The sequence below is a fragment of the Mastacembelus armatus genome, chromosome 7, assembly GCF_900324485.2.
Source record: "Mastacembelus armatus chromosome 7, fMasArm1.2, whole genome shotgun sequence".
Lineage (NCBI taxonomy): Eukaryota > Metazoa > Chordata > Actinopteri > Synbranchiformes > Mastacembelidae > Mastacembelus > Mastacembelus armatus.
Window position 1 is genome coordinate 3789987 of NC_046639.1, and position 18090 is coordinate 3808076.

The 18090-nt window shown below is 43.9% G+C and overlaps 2 protein-coding genes across 3 annotated transcripts; both read left to right on the plus strand.

Annotated features, from left to right (window-relative positions):
• The first annotated feature begins 300 nt into the window (after positions 1-300).
• On the plus strand, positions 301-3896 carry asb14b (ankyrin repeat and SOCS box containing 14b). Its single transcript, XM_026332918.1, has 10 exons — positions 301-338; positions 950-1074; positions 1171-1223; positions 1296-1427; positions 1541-1699; positions 1795-2040; positions 2126-2294; positions 2396-2930; positions 3043-3196; positions 3290-3896. The coding sequence occupies exons 2-10, from the start codon at positions 950-952 to the stop codon at positions 3463-3465; spliced, it is 1749 nt and encodes a 582-aa protein (XP_026188703.1). The 5' UTR covers positions 301-338; the 3' UTR covers positions 3466-3896.
• Positions 3897-4916: 1020 nt separating this feature from the next.
• On the plus strand, positions 4917-18008 carry tasorb (transcription activation suppressor b). Of its 2 annotated transcripts, none has more exons than XM_026332587.1 (23): positions 4917-5340; positions 6645-6790; positions 7121-7213; positions 7302-7374; positions 7497-7588; positions 7680-7814; positions 7906-8030; positions 8160-8191; positions 8415-8520; positions 8904-9007; positions 9179-9288; positions 9547-9619; positions 9739-9813; positions 10059-10895; positions 11314-11624; positions 11719-11821; positions 11927-12774; positions 13046-13168; positions 13353-13512; positions 13602-13710; positions 15540-15718; positions 15918-16052; positions 16253-18008. In XM_026332587.1, the coding sequence occupies exons 1-23, from the start codon at positions 5037-5039 to the stop codon at positions 17494-17496; spliced, it is 5517 nt and encodes a 1838-aa protein (XP_026188372.1). In that variant the 5' UTR covers positions 4917-5036; the 3' UTR covers positions 17497-18008. The 2 variants fall into 2 exon arrangements, with proteins under 2 accessions (XP_026188372.1, XP_026188373.1); XM_026332588.1 differs by having other exon boundaries at positions 16256-18008.
• The last annotated feature ends 82 nt before the right edge of the window (positions 18009-18090 follow it).

Here is an 18090-nt window from a genome sequence, read left to right on the forward strand (position 1 = left end):
TTTGTTTTTGATTAAATATCTCTGGACGTCAACAAATGTTTCTAAAAATATATTTTTTTATATGATGTCAATAATTAATCTGTAAAATCTGTGATCAGTGTTGATCAAAAACAGATATTGAATAACTTTTTATGATAGGAGTTAATGCCAACTGATCCTGTTTTAATAATGATATTGATTGTGCATATGAGCTGAATGGTCGCAGTTGTTGCTCAGTGGCTCAGGCACTGAAAGACTCTGTGATGTGATATTTATAGTGGAAGAGATATAAATAGCTCTAGTATGTGTGGGTACTGAGTAGGCTAAACTACCAAGGGCGCACAGCCATTTGACTGAAGGTAAACACCACGCTGAATAAATTATGCATTTAGAGAACAAGTAGATTGGTTTGTGTGGAGCTTGAAGGCTGTTGCTGTTGTAGTAGAGATTAGCCTGTTGAACTTTATTTGTAGCTGTTAAATTCCTGGCTCATGTTGCTGAATTTTCAAGTCATTCAATAGCACTTCTGATACTTGTGCTTGTTTATGGCATTTCCTCTGCTAGATTATGACTCCTGTTAAAGCAGTGTGTTGTTAAATGACACCAGTAATCATATGGAAGCTGTGCAGTAGGAATCCTATTTCTGATTTGGCCATGCTGAGAGAGGAATACTTCACGTTCTGTATTGGCCTGATGTGCTTTAAAATTAAGAAGAATTAGGGGCAAACTAGGTTGAAATAATAACATACTCTTGTTTGGAATCATTAGATTAAATATCCTAAATGTTTATTTTCTGCCATATATCTCATTTTGACATCTGATTCAGTAAACAGGAATATGGGTGACTGTTCTCTGTTAAACTGCACTGTGCCCTAGTTCACTTTTCCCAGTTGGTATTCATATCTGCAAGTGGTACCCTGGGTCTCAGGTACCAGATTTAATGGTCTTGTTTGTGTGTTGACTGTTCCAGATGACCACAGAGACAAAAGATGACTTTTATCAGTCGGAGGATGAACTGGATGAAGATGAGGCAACACAATATATAATTGAACAAAGTCTGATTCAGTATAGAAAGCTCAAAGCATTGAATCCAAGGTAAATTTCCAACCACCCAGTATTAATGTCTGTGTGAAGTCTGTGAATCTCTTTCTCCTTGCTTGAATCCTTGTTCTGTGCAATCTCTTCCATTAGTGATTTGAAACCCAGTGAAGATCCTGATGAGATTTTCAAAGCAATCAAGGAGGGTAAGCTGCTGGCTGAGACAATCATTGACCCTGCTGGAAGTTCTGATATGATGTTCTGATTTTTCTATACAGGTGATGAGGATGCACTGAACAGACTGGTAGTCCAGCCAGAGACTCTGTCCAGAGTTGATGAGCGAGGATGGATCCCACTGCATGAGGCTGCAGTGCAGGACAGTAAAAGAATACTGGAAACTGTATTCTCAGGTAGAAATGGTTATTAAAATATAACTGTAATGTTAAGATAAGAAAACCTTTATTTGTCACACAATGCATTGCAACAGTGCATTGTTGATCAGTTGTTTGACACTGGGTTCCAGCATCACACCCGGGTGCAGCTCAGTGTCGCACTCTTAAGGGTGAGACCCCACTCTTTCTAGCCGTGGTCCATGGACGCAGAGAGAACGCTACATTCCTTTTACAGAATGGTTGTAGCCCGGATCTCCAAAATGATGAGCAGGACTCTCCATTAGTAGCAGGTAGCTGACATTAAATTCGCCTGCATGTAAAATGCACCTCATTTTTCTTAAATTCATTTGAATTTTTTTTCTCTCTCTTCCTCCTCCTTTCTTAGCTATTCTGAATGACCAGTATGACTTGGCCACATTGCTGCTTCGCTACAATGCCAGAGTAGATCAAACAGGACCACTGAACAGGACAGCACTACATGAATGCGCCTTTTTAGGCTTGGAGAATTTTGTCTACCTGCTCCTAGAGTCTGGTGCCAACCCAAATGCATGTGACATCAAGAAGAAAACTCCCCTGTCTCTGGCTGCACAGAATGGACATTTTAATGTGGTGGAAGCCCTGTTACAGAAAGGTATATGACTATGATGTTGGACTGCACTTTTCATATCGTTCTCTATGCAAAGTCTTATAAAATCTGTATTCATTCATTTTTTTAGGAGCTCATGTCTGGTGTGAATCAGAGTCAGGAACTATTTTGTTTGATGCGGCAGCATCAGGACACCCTGACATAATCACCTTGCTGCTGGAGCATGGAGCTGATCCCAACCTACCTCTTTACAGTGGGCACCTGCCAATTCACAGAGTGGCATACCATGGACACAGACTGTGAGGATTAGCCTGTCAAAGTCACAACATCTAGTTTTTCCACTTTACAAAAATAGTGTGAGCTACTGTCATGTTGTTAAATGAAGACTCTTCTTTGACAGGGCACTCGAGCTGCTCATCCCAGTGACTAAACTGGATGCTGTGAAGGAAAGTGGGATGAGTCCCCTCCATTCTGCAGCCGCTGGGGGGTATGCCCATTGTGTGGAGATACTGCTCAGAGCCGGTTATGATCCAAACTTCATGCTACATCCAAGGATTCGCCGCAACTACGAGGATGACCGCAGGTCTGCCCTCTTTTTTGCTGTGTCCAACAATGACCTTCAGTGCACCCGCTTGCTGTTAGAGGCTGGGGCAATGGTGAATCAGGATCCTATCAACTGCTTGCAGGTGGCTCTTAGACAGGGCAACTATGAACTGATCAAAATACTGCTAAAGTTTGGGGCAAATGTAAACTACTACTCCCGTGTCAACACCACTCACTTCCCCTCAGCACTGCAGTACGCCTTAAAGGACGAGGTCATGCTGAGAATGATTCTGAACCATGGATATGATGTTAAACGTTGCTTTGACTGTCCGTACGGTGACAGTTCCCATGACTACGCTGCTTGGATGACCTCAATCATCAAAGACATGGTGGTGAGAAAAAGCTTGTCTGAGAGAATAAAGAAAAGAATGAGATACAAGGTGAAGGCTTTCTTTCAAGGTTTCTCTTTGACTGCCATGTGCATATTTGTGTGTGTCTTTGTAGTTCTGTGAGGTGATAACTGTGTCTTGGCTCAAGCACCTCTCAGCTCAAGTGGTACGCATCATGCTTGACTACACCGACCATGTCTCCTTCTGCACCAAACTTAAGGACACCTTAAAGGAGCAGCAACAGTGGTCAGAGATCTGTCGCATTCAAAGTAAGGACTGCCATCAACCCTCTTGAGCTACTTTTTTAACCTGTCAGCAAATCTTTATATGTATTCATTGACTTAACTGACTTCTGTGTGCAGGCAACGCACGGAGCCTGAAGCACCTCTGTCGGCTGCAGATAAGGGAGCATCTCAGTCGCCGACGCTTGAGAGCCCCAGTTTTCATCAACTTTCTTCCTCTTCCTCCCAGGCTGAAAGATTACCTACACTATAATGAGTATGATGTTTACAGCAGGGGCAGCACGGTTAACCCCTGACATAAACCCACTGAGACCTGTCCCAAAAACAGCCTTGAAATTTGACTTTGGAATTTTTTCTTAAAATAGCTAAAGTGACATTTTAACTCTTGCTCTTTATTACAGTGACTCTTTTTGTTAAATGGATCCCAAAAAAGGGAAAAAATCTGATTACTATTAGTAGTAGATTTATTAGTGCTGTTATATTCTTCTTAAATTTCACTAGAAATTTGAAATAATGTCATAAGGAGAGATTGCAAATTCACGAACAGAACTTCACAGCACGGTGAATTAGTGGTTAGCAGTGTTACCTCACAGCCAGAAGGTTCCGGGTTCAACACCTGGCAGGGACCTTTCTGTGTGGAGTTTGCATGTTCTCCCTGTACTTGTGTGGGTTTTCTCCAGGTACTCTGGTTTCCTCCCACAGTCCAAAAACATGTATGTCAGGTTGATTGGTGACTCTAAATTGCCCATAGGAGTGAGTGTGAGTGTGTGAGGTTGTTTGTCTCTATGTGGCCCTGTGATGGACTGGTGACCTGTCCAGGGTGTACCCCTGCCTTTCACCCAAAGAGAGCTGGGATAGGCTCCAGCAGATCCCTGGGACCCTAAATAGGAATAAGCAAATATAGTGGATGGATGTGTTCTTTATTCCTTGAAATTTTACTTTAGAAATCTTTCTTAAAATATCTAGAGTGACATTTAATGCTTCACTTATTCTCTTTTAACAGTGACTCCTCTGGTTAAATGGGTCCCAAAGAAACATCCAGTATCTATACCCGCTTATTACTAACTAGGGCCACAATCGATCTGCTGGAGCCTATCCCAGCTGTCTTTGGGTGAGGGGGGGGGGGTCAAACCGGTAACCTTCTTGCTGTGAGGCAACAGAGCTAACCACCAATCCACTGTGATGGCCCCAAAGAAACATTTTGGAATAGACAAGATATTATTATTGGTAGAGCTGTCATATTCTGTTTTCTTCTCCCTAAATTTGACTAGAAATTGCAAATTCATGAAAACAGCAGTGTCCACAGTCATTGAGGGATATAAGAATCAAAGAACTGTCTTTGTCTTCACCTGGTGGTAAAATGAAGTATTACCAGAGTGGTTGTGGTTTGTAGGTCGCATGTATGTGTGTATATAAGTTGGAATCTATGTGTTTGGGGTAAACGTGTGGGAAAATGGGACTTAAATATATGGCATGTAAATAAAAGTGGTGCATGATGATACAAAACTATGATGTTCAATGGAGAGTAATTATGAGTTAGTAGTAGTCTGTGGATCTATGGCGGGATGTTACATATTTGGCTACATCTTTTTATCATATAATGTTCAATGTTGCACCTTCACCCCCGTGTTCGCGCACATCCCACCGCTACATCAGACGTCGCAGTGCCGCTCTCCGCCACTAGGGGGCGCGGATGTTCTCGTATGTAAACAGTGACGGCAGCGTTTTGCAGTGGTGGAGAAGAACGTGTACGTCATTTTCACAATGGCGGAGGCTGGGTGAGGAGGAGAGTGTGTGTATGTGTGTGTGAAGCGGCGCCGTAATCGTTAGAGCTACACTGGCCGTTATACGTGCACGGTGCCCGAAAATGGCCCTGAACCCCAACGCGGTGGGGAAAAAGGACTCACAATGTACCGACACGGGCGATCTTCATCCGGACGGTGGCGAACCCCAGAAGAATTCAACCGCCAGCTCGGCCACAGCCAACCAAAATGGCGATCAGCCTGGATGTGGAGACGGTGTAATGCCCGAACAAGAAGCCCCTGAGCGGCGGAGGAGCGTGCAGGCGGACGCCCGGAGCTTTAGCAGTTCTCCTTTGCCAGGCCAGAGACCGAGCGAAGAGCTGCCACGGAGAAATTTCCAAATCCCGAGGAAGATAAGAGAACGGAAAGGTGGTGCCATATAGCTGCTGCTGTCTTTCATAATTCTGTTGCTACATGTTGCTAGCCTGCTAACGGTAGCTAGCTGACCGGTGTCGTTAGTTTGGCGAGTTGAACTAGATGTTCAGCGGCGTTTGAGGTTCAGGTAGGTCGGCGTCTTTCTGTTAAGGAGCACCTGGCTGCTGCTGTTAGCTCGTAGCAGCCGTAGCTTTTGGTAGCCGGGCTCAGGTGTCCAACTTAACAGGCAGCTACGGTGCCGTGAAAGCGACACTTGGAGGACTGGTCATCTGAAAGGCCACCTTGTTTGGCTTTGCACCTTTTCTCGGAGCCGTGTGGTCAGGCTGAAAAACGCTGCAGGAGTCGTGTGTGTTGCGACTCCCAGTCATCACCTGACAACATGTGGGTGTCTCACTGACCTCAGTGAAGGGCATGGATTTATCCACCTCACCCGTCCGTCTTAAAAGGTCTTCAGAGTAACATGACACTTTTAATGAAGTCTTACTACTGCTGCCCTCCCCTTGTCCCAGCTGGATGTCCCTGGTATTTCAGAGCATCACCTCAGTACTCCCCAAAGCATTACTGTCCACTGTCTCCTACACTGGCCCCATCTGGAAGTACCTGCAGTTTTTACAAGCCTTGTTGTTAAGCATCAGCTGTTTGTGTATATGCAAAGTTGTAAAGTGACCAGGCTTTTTTTTTGAGCCTCTTATAAGCTGCTGTGTTTGCCTTATGCAGTCAGCTCCTCTCCATAGCAGGTTGCACATGTAATGAATAAAAAAAAAAAAGGCCCCTTAACTGTGGGACACACCTGGTTGTGTGTGTGCACTTCCCTGGCCTGTCTCCAGTCTTTTGCTCCACATGAGAGATGGTGTGTTGCCCCACGTTGTGAAGCTGATGATGCTCCGTCCAGATAGCTTCTAGTGATGGTTTCACTTCTTTGCATGTGTTTGGTTTATGTGATAATGTAAATGAAGACAGGTCAGGCCAGGCATGGTCACCTGTGTAGTAGTTTTTTCCCTAGTAGCTGCTATTGATCAGTGTTTTGCTAATCCAGACCTTATCTTCGTCACCTCTTTTATTGCAAGCCCACTGATCTGAGCTGAAGACCGACTTTTTCCTGCAAGGACACAGTTCATTTCACTTCCCGCTGAACCTGATGTGACTTAAATATCAAGTTGAAATATAAACACAAGATGTGTTTTGTTTTTCTGGCTGGTTACTTTTAAAATGAGGGAAGAAGTTGCTGATCACTTTACACATGCACACGTACCAATGCTGCAGATATGTTAATCCACTTTTCACATCTCTGTGTGCAGGCTTGTACCAGTTTCTGCCCAATGACAGCCGGGAGTTTGAGGACCTTGTGAAGATCATCTCGTCGTTTTACCTAGACCCGTCGTCACGGGGAACCTTCTCCTACTGCAAGGCCAGGCTCATTCACAATGAACTGCTAGAGAAGGAGGTTGGTCATTGTTTTCCTGTAACGTACCAGCATTTCTGTTGCTCTCTTTTTCTTATTATTGTAGGTTGAAACAGTTAGATCAAAAATCATAATTAGCTCTCTTCACAGCTAAGATGTGAGAACAACTCAGCAGTGTTATTATTCCGCATGTGCTCTTGTAGCTCATGTGACAGGAAAGAGCACATGCCAGGGGGAGGCTGTAATTAAATCTTTTCTGCCTGTGATTTTTAAAGTTCTGCCTTTTACTAGAGCCATGCATGAAAATGCTAAGAACTTGTTAGGTCCAGGCTGCTGTGTCTCGCTCACTGTGCCCCTCCCCTTGTGCGCCAGTTCATCGAGAAGCGGCGAGAGATGAAGCAGGAGGGGCGAACTGAACAAGAACTGTCTGAGTCGTACTGCTTTCTTTTTCCAGACAAGTCCAAGGTTAGCCTGGCAGCAAAGTCTTATCATACGTGTAAAAGATGAGTGACAAGTTGTAAAACCTAATTGGTTTTCTCTCCTGCGTTTCTAGCTCCAGTGGATCTGTGAGAAGGGTCTGTCTGTTGGACACTCCAGGATTACCACACTAGGGAATCCGTCAGTGGGTAAGTTGGTCTCTTGCGTGTTTTCTTTTCCTTTTTGATGGGCATTATTTTTGAATAAATGCATTTTGCTGAAGTATGCTTATGGTGCTTATCCTCTGATTTGGTTTAATTTGTCGTTTTAGGTGTTTATCTTTCCAAACATTCAGATTTGTTACAAATCAACCCTTTTGAAGTGGGCTCGTTTGGAGACATGATCATTTTTAAAGTTATGAGGGTAAGGCTACCAGTTTTGATTTGCTGATTCTGACAGATTTCTAATTCTCGTGGAACTTGAAGCCAACTGGGATGTTTTTTTTTTACCTCAGGGCCGGGTAAAACACATCCACGAGAACATGCCTAAGAATGCAATGGAGCCTACGCCGAAGTTCGACTGTCACTTGTCCAAAAGTGCCAATAGAGTCACGTCTTTGCTGTCTTATAGGGCTTTTGAGCTCACACAGGTATACCTGGGTTCTTATGCTTTCATATATTGTATGTGTTGCATTATCAAAAAAAGTATTTATCTAATGTCTCGCCTTCACTGTATTTTAGCAATATTTTTTTGAGTTTGCATTCGATGAGATCAAGGCAAGGCCCAGGCACGTGTGCCCCTACGCTGTGGTTTCCTTTCAGTACAAAGGCAAAGATGCTGCAGCAACTCCTATGACTGCACACAGGTACATATTCCTGCAGGAAATGGTGAAAGCCAGCAAGTATTTTCAGGCGGATGAGGGGGTTTTTGCAAGCTATACAAAACACCTTCACTGTGTTCTGTGTTTTTAAACAGGCTTTTTGTTTCTCTCCAGGTTTAACACTATTTCCCCTGAAGGAAGTAGAGGTAAAACATGTTCTGATCTTATGTATTTGCTAAATTTGCAATGAAACAAATAAGCAAATGTGTTGTCAAAAGCTGCTTGATTATATATTTTTAATTTCCTAACATCTAATTTTCTCACTGCTGATCAGTTAAAGGAACAGTGCATTTTAAGTGCTGCAATTCTGAAAAGATATGAGCCAATATCACATGCAACCTTTGATCTGTGCTGTTGGTGCTGTTGCAGGGAAAAGCTGCTACACTGTGTGGAGTGGTCCACTAGTAAACAAGGGACAGGAGTTATTCCCAGTCAGTTTACGATCTTCCTCACGCCCCTATCTTCCTTTCAAACTGTAAGTAAACCACATAATTCTAAGTATCTCTAGAAAACATCTGCAGTGTTACAACAACCTCCTATGTTAATTATTAAAGCCACAGCAGATATGTCAATTATTCCTCCAAAACACCCTTATGTGCTGAATTTTAACAATGCAAGTATCTTTTAGGGAAGAAGAGGAAGCTAGAATTCACTTGGACAACATATAGACAAGGTTTTTTTTGTTTTGATTTTGGACTGATGACCTATCCAGGTTGTACTCCTGCCTTTCACCCAAAGAGAGCTCGGATAGGCTCCAGCAGATCCCTGTGACCCTACTTAGGAATAAGCGTGTATAGATAATGGATGGATGAAATTTATCATTTGCTGTCTGATAAATCCTCATGTGCTTCCCTGTAGGCCTGAGAAGCTGGAGGTGAATCAGGGCTTGCAGCTGGAGCAGGTGAAGCGAAAGATTCCCTCTGTGCTCTTTTCTTGGGACACCTACAGCGTATCACGCGAAGGTCAGTCTGGATCCCACATGTGCATAGCTCGTAAGACAATGTAAATGAGGAAAAGATTGTGTTTAAAATGTGTTTAGTGTGTAATGCTGTTCTCAATTCTTATACTGCATTATAAAAAACATAGATGGGTTATGGATCCCCTTTGTATTTCAACATGTGATTTGTCTACAGTGATGAACTGTGGGATGTCCTGCAGCCTATTTGAGGTGGTGGATGGAAAGGGCAAACCAACCTGCGGCAGTCTGGCAGCGCTGATTAACAAACTGGAGAGGGACAGGATGGTGAGTCACCCTCTAGCCGTTATTTACCAGGGTTTCATGCATGAAATTCCTCAAAGTACACAGTCAGTGCACTGAATCACCACAAAATAAAACTCTGCTGACACAAAAAGCTTTTCACAGTGTCGTGATGGTAGATTTACTTTTATAAGCAGTTATTTTCCAGCTTCTATAAGCAAATACAATGTATCTGCAGTATACATACATATTTTAATTGCTCATATAGTCCTTTAATGGTGTTTTCTGATTCTCCTTATCCAGGTGCTGGTGAAGTCCTTGTTTGACAGGGGCTTTCTCTTCCTGTTGTCTTCAGGTCAGATGGTTGAGTCCAAAGGTACCAAAAGGCTTTTTCTTTAACTTTCCTTCCAATAATTTTCTGTTCTCCATTGAACACCTACTTGTTACCTCTGGTAAAGGTTCAGTTAAAAAAAAAAGTTAATGTTTGCTTTGTAGAACGGCGTGGGCGGATTGAGAAGAACCTACAAGCATTATTCATCTTTCAGGAGTCGAGGACGGTTGTTAAATATTGTAAGTATTAATCCGAATCTATCCATCCTTTGTAAGCCAATGGGGCTTAGGAGGAAAACTTAAACACTTTCTAGTCCAATGTTTTATTAGCATTCAGTGAATGAGCATATACAAGATACTTTGTGTGCTCACTAATAAAAGGCCTTAAAGTATGTAGGCCTGTGTTAAGCACCTGTCTCTAAACAGCTTTGAGTTATTGTGCAGATCTTCTCTTATGGCACTGACATGTTCATGTCCTTTTTTAGCATCCCGACTGTTCGAGCCAGAGCCGCTGATGGTGGAGCCCCAGCCCGCCATCCTGTCCTCCATGGAGTCCTTCATCCCTGCTCTGCACTATGCGCTGTTCAAGCTGCGGCCCAACCCGGGCAAGGACCTTAGCTCTGGGGTGGAGCGACAAGCTACTGATTACCTAACACGTATGGATTCGGGCACAGTGCGGCCCTTTATCTTGCCTGATTACAAGTATAATGTTGATGATCGGACACACCCTCTCCCATCGCCCAGGCCCAAATTTAACATGGATGCTGTGCTGCGTTCGTACATCCATAACCCTGCCAACTATATTTTACCTCTGAACAAAGCGAAGGACATCATTGAAAGAATACAGAATCCCGTGCCCGTACCCACATCTGCCCCAGGCCCAGTGGAATACAGCCCTGTTTCTGACTGGGGTGGCTCAGACAGGGGCTCAGACAGGGTAGAGAGACCTCCAGAAAGGCTACCCCAGGAGAGACCGCCTCCGGAGAGGCCAGCCCAGGAGAAACCACCCACAGACAACAGTAGACAGAGGCCTGGGCTGGCCCATTCAAATGGGGCCCAAGCACAGCACAAACCTCAAACTGAGTCCCAGCCTCAATCCCAGAGGTTGCGGCTGTCCCAGAACGAGTATGATAAAGACAAAATGAAACAACTGCTAAAGCTGATTCAACTTCATAAGAAAGCACTAATAAAGGATACGGGAAAGGACAGAGGAGAGGACAGGGCCTGGGACGCCAACAATCTGAAGAGGAAGTTTGACGGGGAGGAAAGGGGAGCCGTGAACAAACACCAACGCACAGATCTGCTGAGCAACGGGAGTCGAGGTGAGGAGCCATGTAGCTGTCTGTAGAATTTTACACTTGAATTTTCCAGTAGTTTCACAGTACAACCTGATTAATTCTCAGTACTTCAGTTGCAAATAATAAACCATTTCCCCATGGCACTGTAATAACAAGCAGCTAGCGTATTCGTTCACAACAAAATGAAATTACTGTGTAAACTGTTACCTTTACTTTTTAAGCACTTCCATGTTAAGGTATATGCATTTTTCTTGCTGATCTGATAGATGAATAATGTTCCTATGTGTCAGTGCAATATTTGCCAGCACAGTTGATGATATTCAAGTTCGTTAGAGCAAGAAAAATTTAAGCGTTACTTCACATTCCCTGCATGATACACATAAACGTAGCTTCAGCTTATAATGAGCTGGCTGCATTAAAGTAATTGTGTGTGTCCTACTAGGCGCACGAGCGGATGAAATGGGAGAGGAAGGTGGGCAAAGCGACAACCTAACAGCAGTGATGGAAAGCATGGGCATCTATGACAACGACCTGAGGGCCCGAGGCAACACCAACTCCTCAGCGGTCGGTGAGACACAGCGCCTTCTCAAGATCCTCCTAGCCACTCTCAACAAAGCAGTGGCTCAGGGCTCGATGTCTGTGCAGTCAAACCACGGTGAACCATCGAAGGGTTCAGGAAAGAGTGAAGCTACTGTTCCTGAAGCAGATGTTAGGAAGCAACACGAGCACGCATCACAAACAAACTACACAGAGGTGAGTTTCAAACACTTGATTCTAGCATGGTTATTGTGGATGTAAATTTGTTCATTGATTTTTAAAAATAACTATTGATATTTTCTGTGTTCAGGAGGACATGGACTGTAGCCCTGGCAGTCCATTCAGCGCAGGGTCCCCGCCAGAACAAGCTCACACCTCAGATAACCCTGCCTGGGTTATCCCCGTCACTGAAGGTACCTTAAAGCAGTTAGTTGACACAGACCTCTCCTCCTGCAGGCATATTTAGATTTGGTTCACAAGGCATGACTGTGACAGGTTTCCCATCTGCTTTTCTCCAGACAAAGCACAGCCTTTTCCTGAGCCGAAGGCCGAGTCGGAGACTGTGACAGTGGCAGAAAGCCTCCCAGAGGCAAAGACGCCTGCAGTCATGGATGTGAAAATGGCGGACGCACCACACACGTTACCAGTTGTAGAGGAGGTTCCCTTCAGGCCCTCCATCAGCCTGGACACCATCCTCAACCAGGAAATTCACAGCCTCACTTCAGACATTAAAAAGATTATGCAGACTCACCACATCTGCTATACCTCGCAGCTACCCCCACGGTTGCCTCCACGCCACTGCTGGTTGCCCAGCAGCTGCTTCTCAGACTTTGTTGTACCCTACGTCTCCCCTGTCCCCATTCAGGGGCATGTCAAAGCACTGTGTGAGAAGATGGACAAGTTGATCGCAGCCCCATCTGCTCCCTCCAAGGTCACTTCTCCACCTCCACCTGTGACAACATCTCAAATTACAACACCACCCCCTGCCCCCATACAGACTTCCCAACCTAAAGCAGAGCCCTCCCTGTTAAAAAGCACCACTACCTCTCAGAGTGGTAAAGTAGTCGCCCTCAAAGAGACGCCATCCACTAAGGCTAAATCAGAAGGCACACAAGGAGAGTTGGGAGGAGAGGTTTATTCCCCCTCTCAAGTCACAACGGGCTCTCCAGGGGCCAACTCCCGAAACCCAACCACTGCTTCTGGCAGTGGGTCTGGCCTGCTGGCTGGCAGCCTAATTGGTCAGTTGAAGCCTGAGGTTTTCAGCAGCCTGGTGGAGATCTTTAAAGATGTCACCAAGAATACAGTCAAATTCTACATCTACTCTGGGGATGAGGGGGAGGAGAGCGACGTCTGCAAGGAGATTAAGGTACCATACATGCTGCTGGTGTGAAAGTTCAACATTAACTAATCTGCAGATTCTTGGTATAGTTAATTTTTTTGTTTGGAATTGTTTGAGATTACACGTTACTTGTTATTGGCCATTGATTGACAGTTACATTCGTTCCTCTTTGTTACTGTTCCACGTCTCAGTGTTAAGATCTTTCTTCATCTGTCAGTCAGTACTTGCATGTGTAAGAGAGGAGGACAGATTCATCTGTCTGTGTCCAACAATTTTGTCTCTCCTGTCTGTCACAAAGGAGTACTTAAAAAGCCTTGGCAACAGTGAATGCAGCCCGCAGACGTTCCTGGAAAACAGCAGCAGTTTAGATAAGCTCCTCATCATCATTCAGAATGAGGACATTGCTGCACACGTGCACAAGGTACCATCACCGAATGTCACCTCAAATCTGTAGCTCAGATGATTGTAATAATTCAGATAATTATTTGAATTGACAGGATTATTTGCATACATTTGATCTATTTAAAGCCATGACCAGACATTTAATGCGAAAATGAAAATATGAGGATTATGATTTGTAAAAAATAAAATGTTTTCCTTTTCAGATCCCAGCTTTAGTGTCTTTGAAGAAGTTACCATCGGTGAGCTTTGCTGGAGTTGATTCTCTGGATGACGTCAAGAACCACACTTATAATGAACTGTTTGTATCTGGAGGCTTCATGGTGTCTGATGAGTTTGTCCTGAGCCCTGACCTCATCACACAGGGTAAGCTGACTTTTCTTTGTGAGTGCTGTGCAAGTCATAAAAGTACTAGTTGCATAGTATTTGAAAGCTTGTGTTGCTGTTTTTCCCAGAACGTTTGCAGGGTCTGCTGAAGTTCTTGGAGGAGCAAAGCACCCCTGAACACCCCTGGCAGTGGAAGGTGCACTGCAAGTCCCAGAAGAAGCTTAAAGAGCTGGGGAGGTCAGCTGTGTTACAGATGCATTCGTGTGTTTGTGTTTGTCAACAGTTGTTCAGAAAGTATAATCTGGATCAGAATGATGTCGTTTTGTTAATCCTGTATTTTGCCATCCAGGATCAGGTAATCCACATCACTTTTGTGCAGGTTTTTCAAAGTAACATTCAACCTTGTACAGGTGCAAACCTTTCAAGATTACCAAATCAAATAACCAATGCTCTAAATTGGAGTGGTCATCTATATTTACTTGACTATAAGTCCCTTTTTTTTTTTTTTTTTTCTGGATTGTCGTGAGACTTAGTCGGACTTATTACCAAGTATGTTGGACACACGAGCAATTTGACTCCGGTACAGTGGCTCTCAGTGTGCTTGTTACAACAGTTCACACAATATGTATGTATGTGAGAAGATTAATTAAATACAAGTGGGAGAAATAGACTAGGAATAGAAACAGAATTGGGTGATTGTTGTATGCTGACAGTGTTTACAGTTGTTATTTACCGTTATCACACTTATATAGTGAAGCGAATTGTTAATTTATGTTAATGCTAAACTCTAACTCCCAGTGTAACACAAGTGAAAATGCCGCCCAACAGCAAGAGTTTACTGCAGACTTAAACTGCAGAGATAAATTATGCAGCTGAAACAAATTTAGGAGTGAGTGTGAGGCATTCAGGCAACCCAAAAGAGGAGGAGGACACGCCGCTTCACCTTCCCCTGAGGTTGGTGGAGTTGTCTTTAACACAGAGCATGAAGACTTCAGTGAGTTTGGTAATGCACTTCCGCTTGTTGTTATGTCTAGATTATGTTCTTCATAGGCTAATGTAGACTATAATTACTATAAGTGCTACTTCTATATATGTTTTTTTCTGTTCAAGAAGACTGTTTTTGCTGGTGTGACCTATAGTCCAGAAAATATGGTACATATTTCAATCAAGGCAACTACCTATGTAAAGAAAAATAGTTAAAACAGTGTGGGGTTGCAAATTTTTTTGGTTTGAACCGAAAACAGCATAATAAAACATGTTCAGACCCCATATCTGACCAATTTTAACTCACTAAAAAGGGTTAATGTCCAATAGTTAAGAAAATAAAAACAACACTCGAGAGGTCTTCATTTGTGGAGAGACCTCCTCTTTGATTCAGCTTTTAGGAGGCGTCTCTTAAGGCAATAAAGAGTGATTATTGGGCCATCATCATCAGCCTGAGCTACTTGTGAGGGGAAACACAGGGAGCATGCAACATAAAACTTGCCTGTATTGTCCTGCACAACATTAAACTTTACAGCTGTTGAAAACTCAGAACTATTTAGTTTCATTCAGTGATAAAGGACTTCATGAGTAGCTTAATGTCTGTTTTATCACTGTAAAAATTAAACAAATGAAGTGCAGAATATAATCAAATGTATAAGTATTATACAGTACAAATTCTACACTTATATTATTTGACCAGTTTTAAAGTTATATTATTACATTTACTTCCTTAAATCCACTATTGAATTCAACTCTCTGCTGGGAATGGAATAATCCTGATTTTTTTGGATCACAGATACTTGTTAAAACTGAAAGTTTCATCCAGATCAAAATCAAGACTGGAGTACATAATCTAAAAATCTTATCTAATTCTAGTATGTTTTTTTTTTTTTTCTTTTAAACTATCTATTTTCAAGATTTGATCCAAACCAAAAGCCAAAATCTGATCAGATTACTTCGTAACAACTGGCCCCAGGAGCTTACCCAATCAAGCTGAACTGATATTTAGTATCTCCAGTCACACTGGACTGCAAAGAAATCTCTTGACACTGTGTGAGTCTACTTCTGCTGTTCTCTTAAAGGTTAAACTCCAACGCCATGGGGCTGCTGAACCTTCTGACAGCCTACCAGAAGAAGCATCTAGTGGAGTTCCTACCTTACCATGAGTGTGACACCCAGTCCCGTCAGGCTCCAGATCTGGAATGTCTGATCAAGCTCCAAGCCCAGCACACACAGCAGCGGCACCTTATCTTCCTCACAGGTATCTTTATCATCGTCATTAAGATCCTAATCAGTTTACCATTCACCTAACACAGACAAAAACTACAGCTTCATGTGTTAGCATTGAGGTGTGTGCATGACAGGTGTTTTCTTGAATTAAGGTTATACGTGACTGTAGTACCTAAATGTATTTATTCTGGTTTGATCACAGTGTTGCATGTTGTGATGTTTTCTCACAGAGAGGCCATTTGAGATGTTCCTACAATACTCCAGAAATGGAATTGTGATAGCAAGCATCGATGACGTTATGAGTGGTTTCCACAGTCTGATTGGCTCCATTAATCAGAATGAGCTTCCGACACCACCCTCTACTGGTGGGTAGCACGAACAGCAAGCCTGAACACCAAATCACTCAGGATTTCGTGTCTTTTTGCCAGTGTTTACTAAACTGCCTTTTGTTCTATTCTGTTCTATCTACCAGTGGTTTTTTTTATACAACGGTAACACAGCTGTTGATAATATCTTCCTTTCCTCTCTTCCATTTGTCTTTCTCTGCCCTTTCCTGCTCTCCCAGTAGTGAATGATGAGTGTGTGGAAGAGGAGGACATGTCATTAGATTCTGATGATGGTGGGACTCCCACTATATCAGATCCCTCAGAGCAAAACCAAGAAGTTGAGAAGGAGAAGCCTCCGCAGCCGCCCCCACCAGAGAGGGAGGAGTTTCGTCCTCCACTCCCAGACCAGCAGACCACCCCTGAGAAAACTCCAACGTTGTCTGACTACAGTGCTCTCAAAACAGCCATCTCTCAGTTCAAAGCCACGAACCAGATAGGCATGGGCTCTTCAGACGTTGGTGGCTTGTCACCAGGAGGATTTCCTGTGAATCCCCACCAGAGCTTCCTGTGTCCTTCAGCATCGTGGTCATCCTACACTGGTTCTTCTAGCTATGCGGCTTCCCCAGCCTACCCTGCCTCGCCTTGCAGCAGCACCCAGGAACCCCCAGCTACAGCTACTGCCCCAGGTCCAACGCCCCCTGTCATGCCCGCAGCAGGACCTCTAGCCAACCTGGCTTCCCTCCCATTAGAGGTCAAACCTCCCCCTCCACCTCACCTCATGATGCTGGGTCACACATACGGCTCGGACACTGGAGGAGCTGTGGCCACTGGGAGCTCTCCGCTCACCACCCCCCTCCCCTACACAAACCATAGTGACTCAGCCCAGCCAGGCTACATGGCTGGCATTCCTAAAAATGCTAGTGGAGCTCCCATACAACCGGACAGGACGCTCAGCGGACCTGGGGAGGGTTTATGGGGCACTGCTGGGACCAGCACTTGTGAGACTGGCAACAACCAGGGTGTAGTCACTTCTGGACTAGTGGATCCCGGTGGCCTCTCTAAGACTGGGGAAACCCTCATAGGCAGCACGCATGGTAGTCAAGGGGTCAGGACTCAGGTAAACTGCATTGGCAACCTTGGACCATCTGTGGGTATTCCCACAATGGCCACCAGGGGGGGCTCAGTAGTCAGACCTAAGCTGCCTCCACATCCAAGGGGAGGTCTGGGCTATGGTAGTAGGGGTGGCATCCCGGGACAAATGGACCATGGACCTATGCGGGGGGCTATGGGTCCGGGTTCTTTAGGGAACTTTCGAGGCAGAGGAGCACCACCAGTAGGAATTTGGCCTCGGCCAGGACGGGGACATGATCGAGGGAATGGGACCGGAGGTGGACCCTGCCTTTGGGGTTACCCAGCAGGCAGGGGTGGAGCACCGGATTACTACTCGGACTACACGTACTCTCACAGTTATGCCCCTGAATAGACAATCAACATGATGGAAGGGGAAACACAAACGCCATACTCCAGGGACTTAGAGATGGCTGAATGTATATATTTCCTTGTCATAAACACATTGATTTAAATCCGTGAATAAGGATCCTGGTTTTCTACATTAATAAAAATGATACAGGCAGTGCCGAGTGTCCTACTGTCATGTAAACTGTATGTACACTCTTTCCATGTGAGTTATTTGAGACCCTGTTCAAACCACTATATTTATATTTGCCAACAAATGTTAATAGCCTTCCAACTTAATGGATTTATCATGTTATTTCTGTTTGTCCTGGTTTGAATGGATTGCGAACAAGGGGAAAGGCTGATATTTTTTTAATGAAAAAAAAAAACTAGTGAATTAAATTTCACTTTTGCTGTTGGTTTTCTTTTTTTATTTGACATATTTGGTTGTCCTAAATTCTATTAAAATAAAACATTTCAAATCTGGTTTGTGTTATGAGTTTGACAGTGTCAAGCAAACCATTAAAAATATAAATCACAGCTGTCTTAACTGTTTCAATCAAACTCCACGTTTTATTCAGCCCCTTACAATATGTATGTGCAGTAACAAGATGAATGATTC

Excerpts from the sequence above, each read along its gene's own strand:
- asb14b (XM_026332918.1), top strand. The coding sequence starts at position 950 with ATGACCACAGAGACAAAAGATGACTTTTATCAGTCGGAGGATGAACTG. Across the intron at positions 1,224-1,295 it reads TTTCAAAGCAATCAAGGAGG|GTGATGAGGATGCACTGAAC; the intron begins GTAAGCTGCTGG and ends TTTTCTATACAG. Across the intron at positions 2,931-3,042 it reads CAATCATCAAAGACATGGTG|TTCTGTGAGGTGATAACTGT; the intron begins GTGAGAAAAAGC and ends GTGTCTTTGTAG.
- tasorb (XM_026332587.1), top strand. The coding sequence starts at position 5,037 with ATGGCCCTGAACCCCAACGCGGTGGGGAAAAAGGACTCACAATGTACC. Across the intron at positions 6,791-7,120 it reads ATGAACTGCTAGAGAAGGAG|TTCATCGAGAAGCGGCGAGA; the intron begins GTTGGTCATTGT and ends CTTGTGCGCCAG. Across the intron at positions 7,214-7,301 it reads TTTTTCCAGACAAGTCCAAG|CTCCAGTGGATCTGTGAGAA; the intron begins GTTAGCCTGGCA and ends CTGCGTTTCTAG.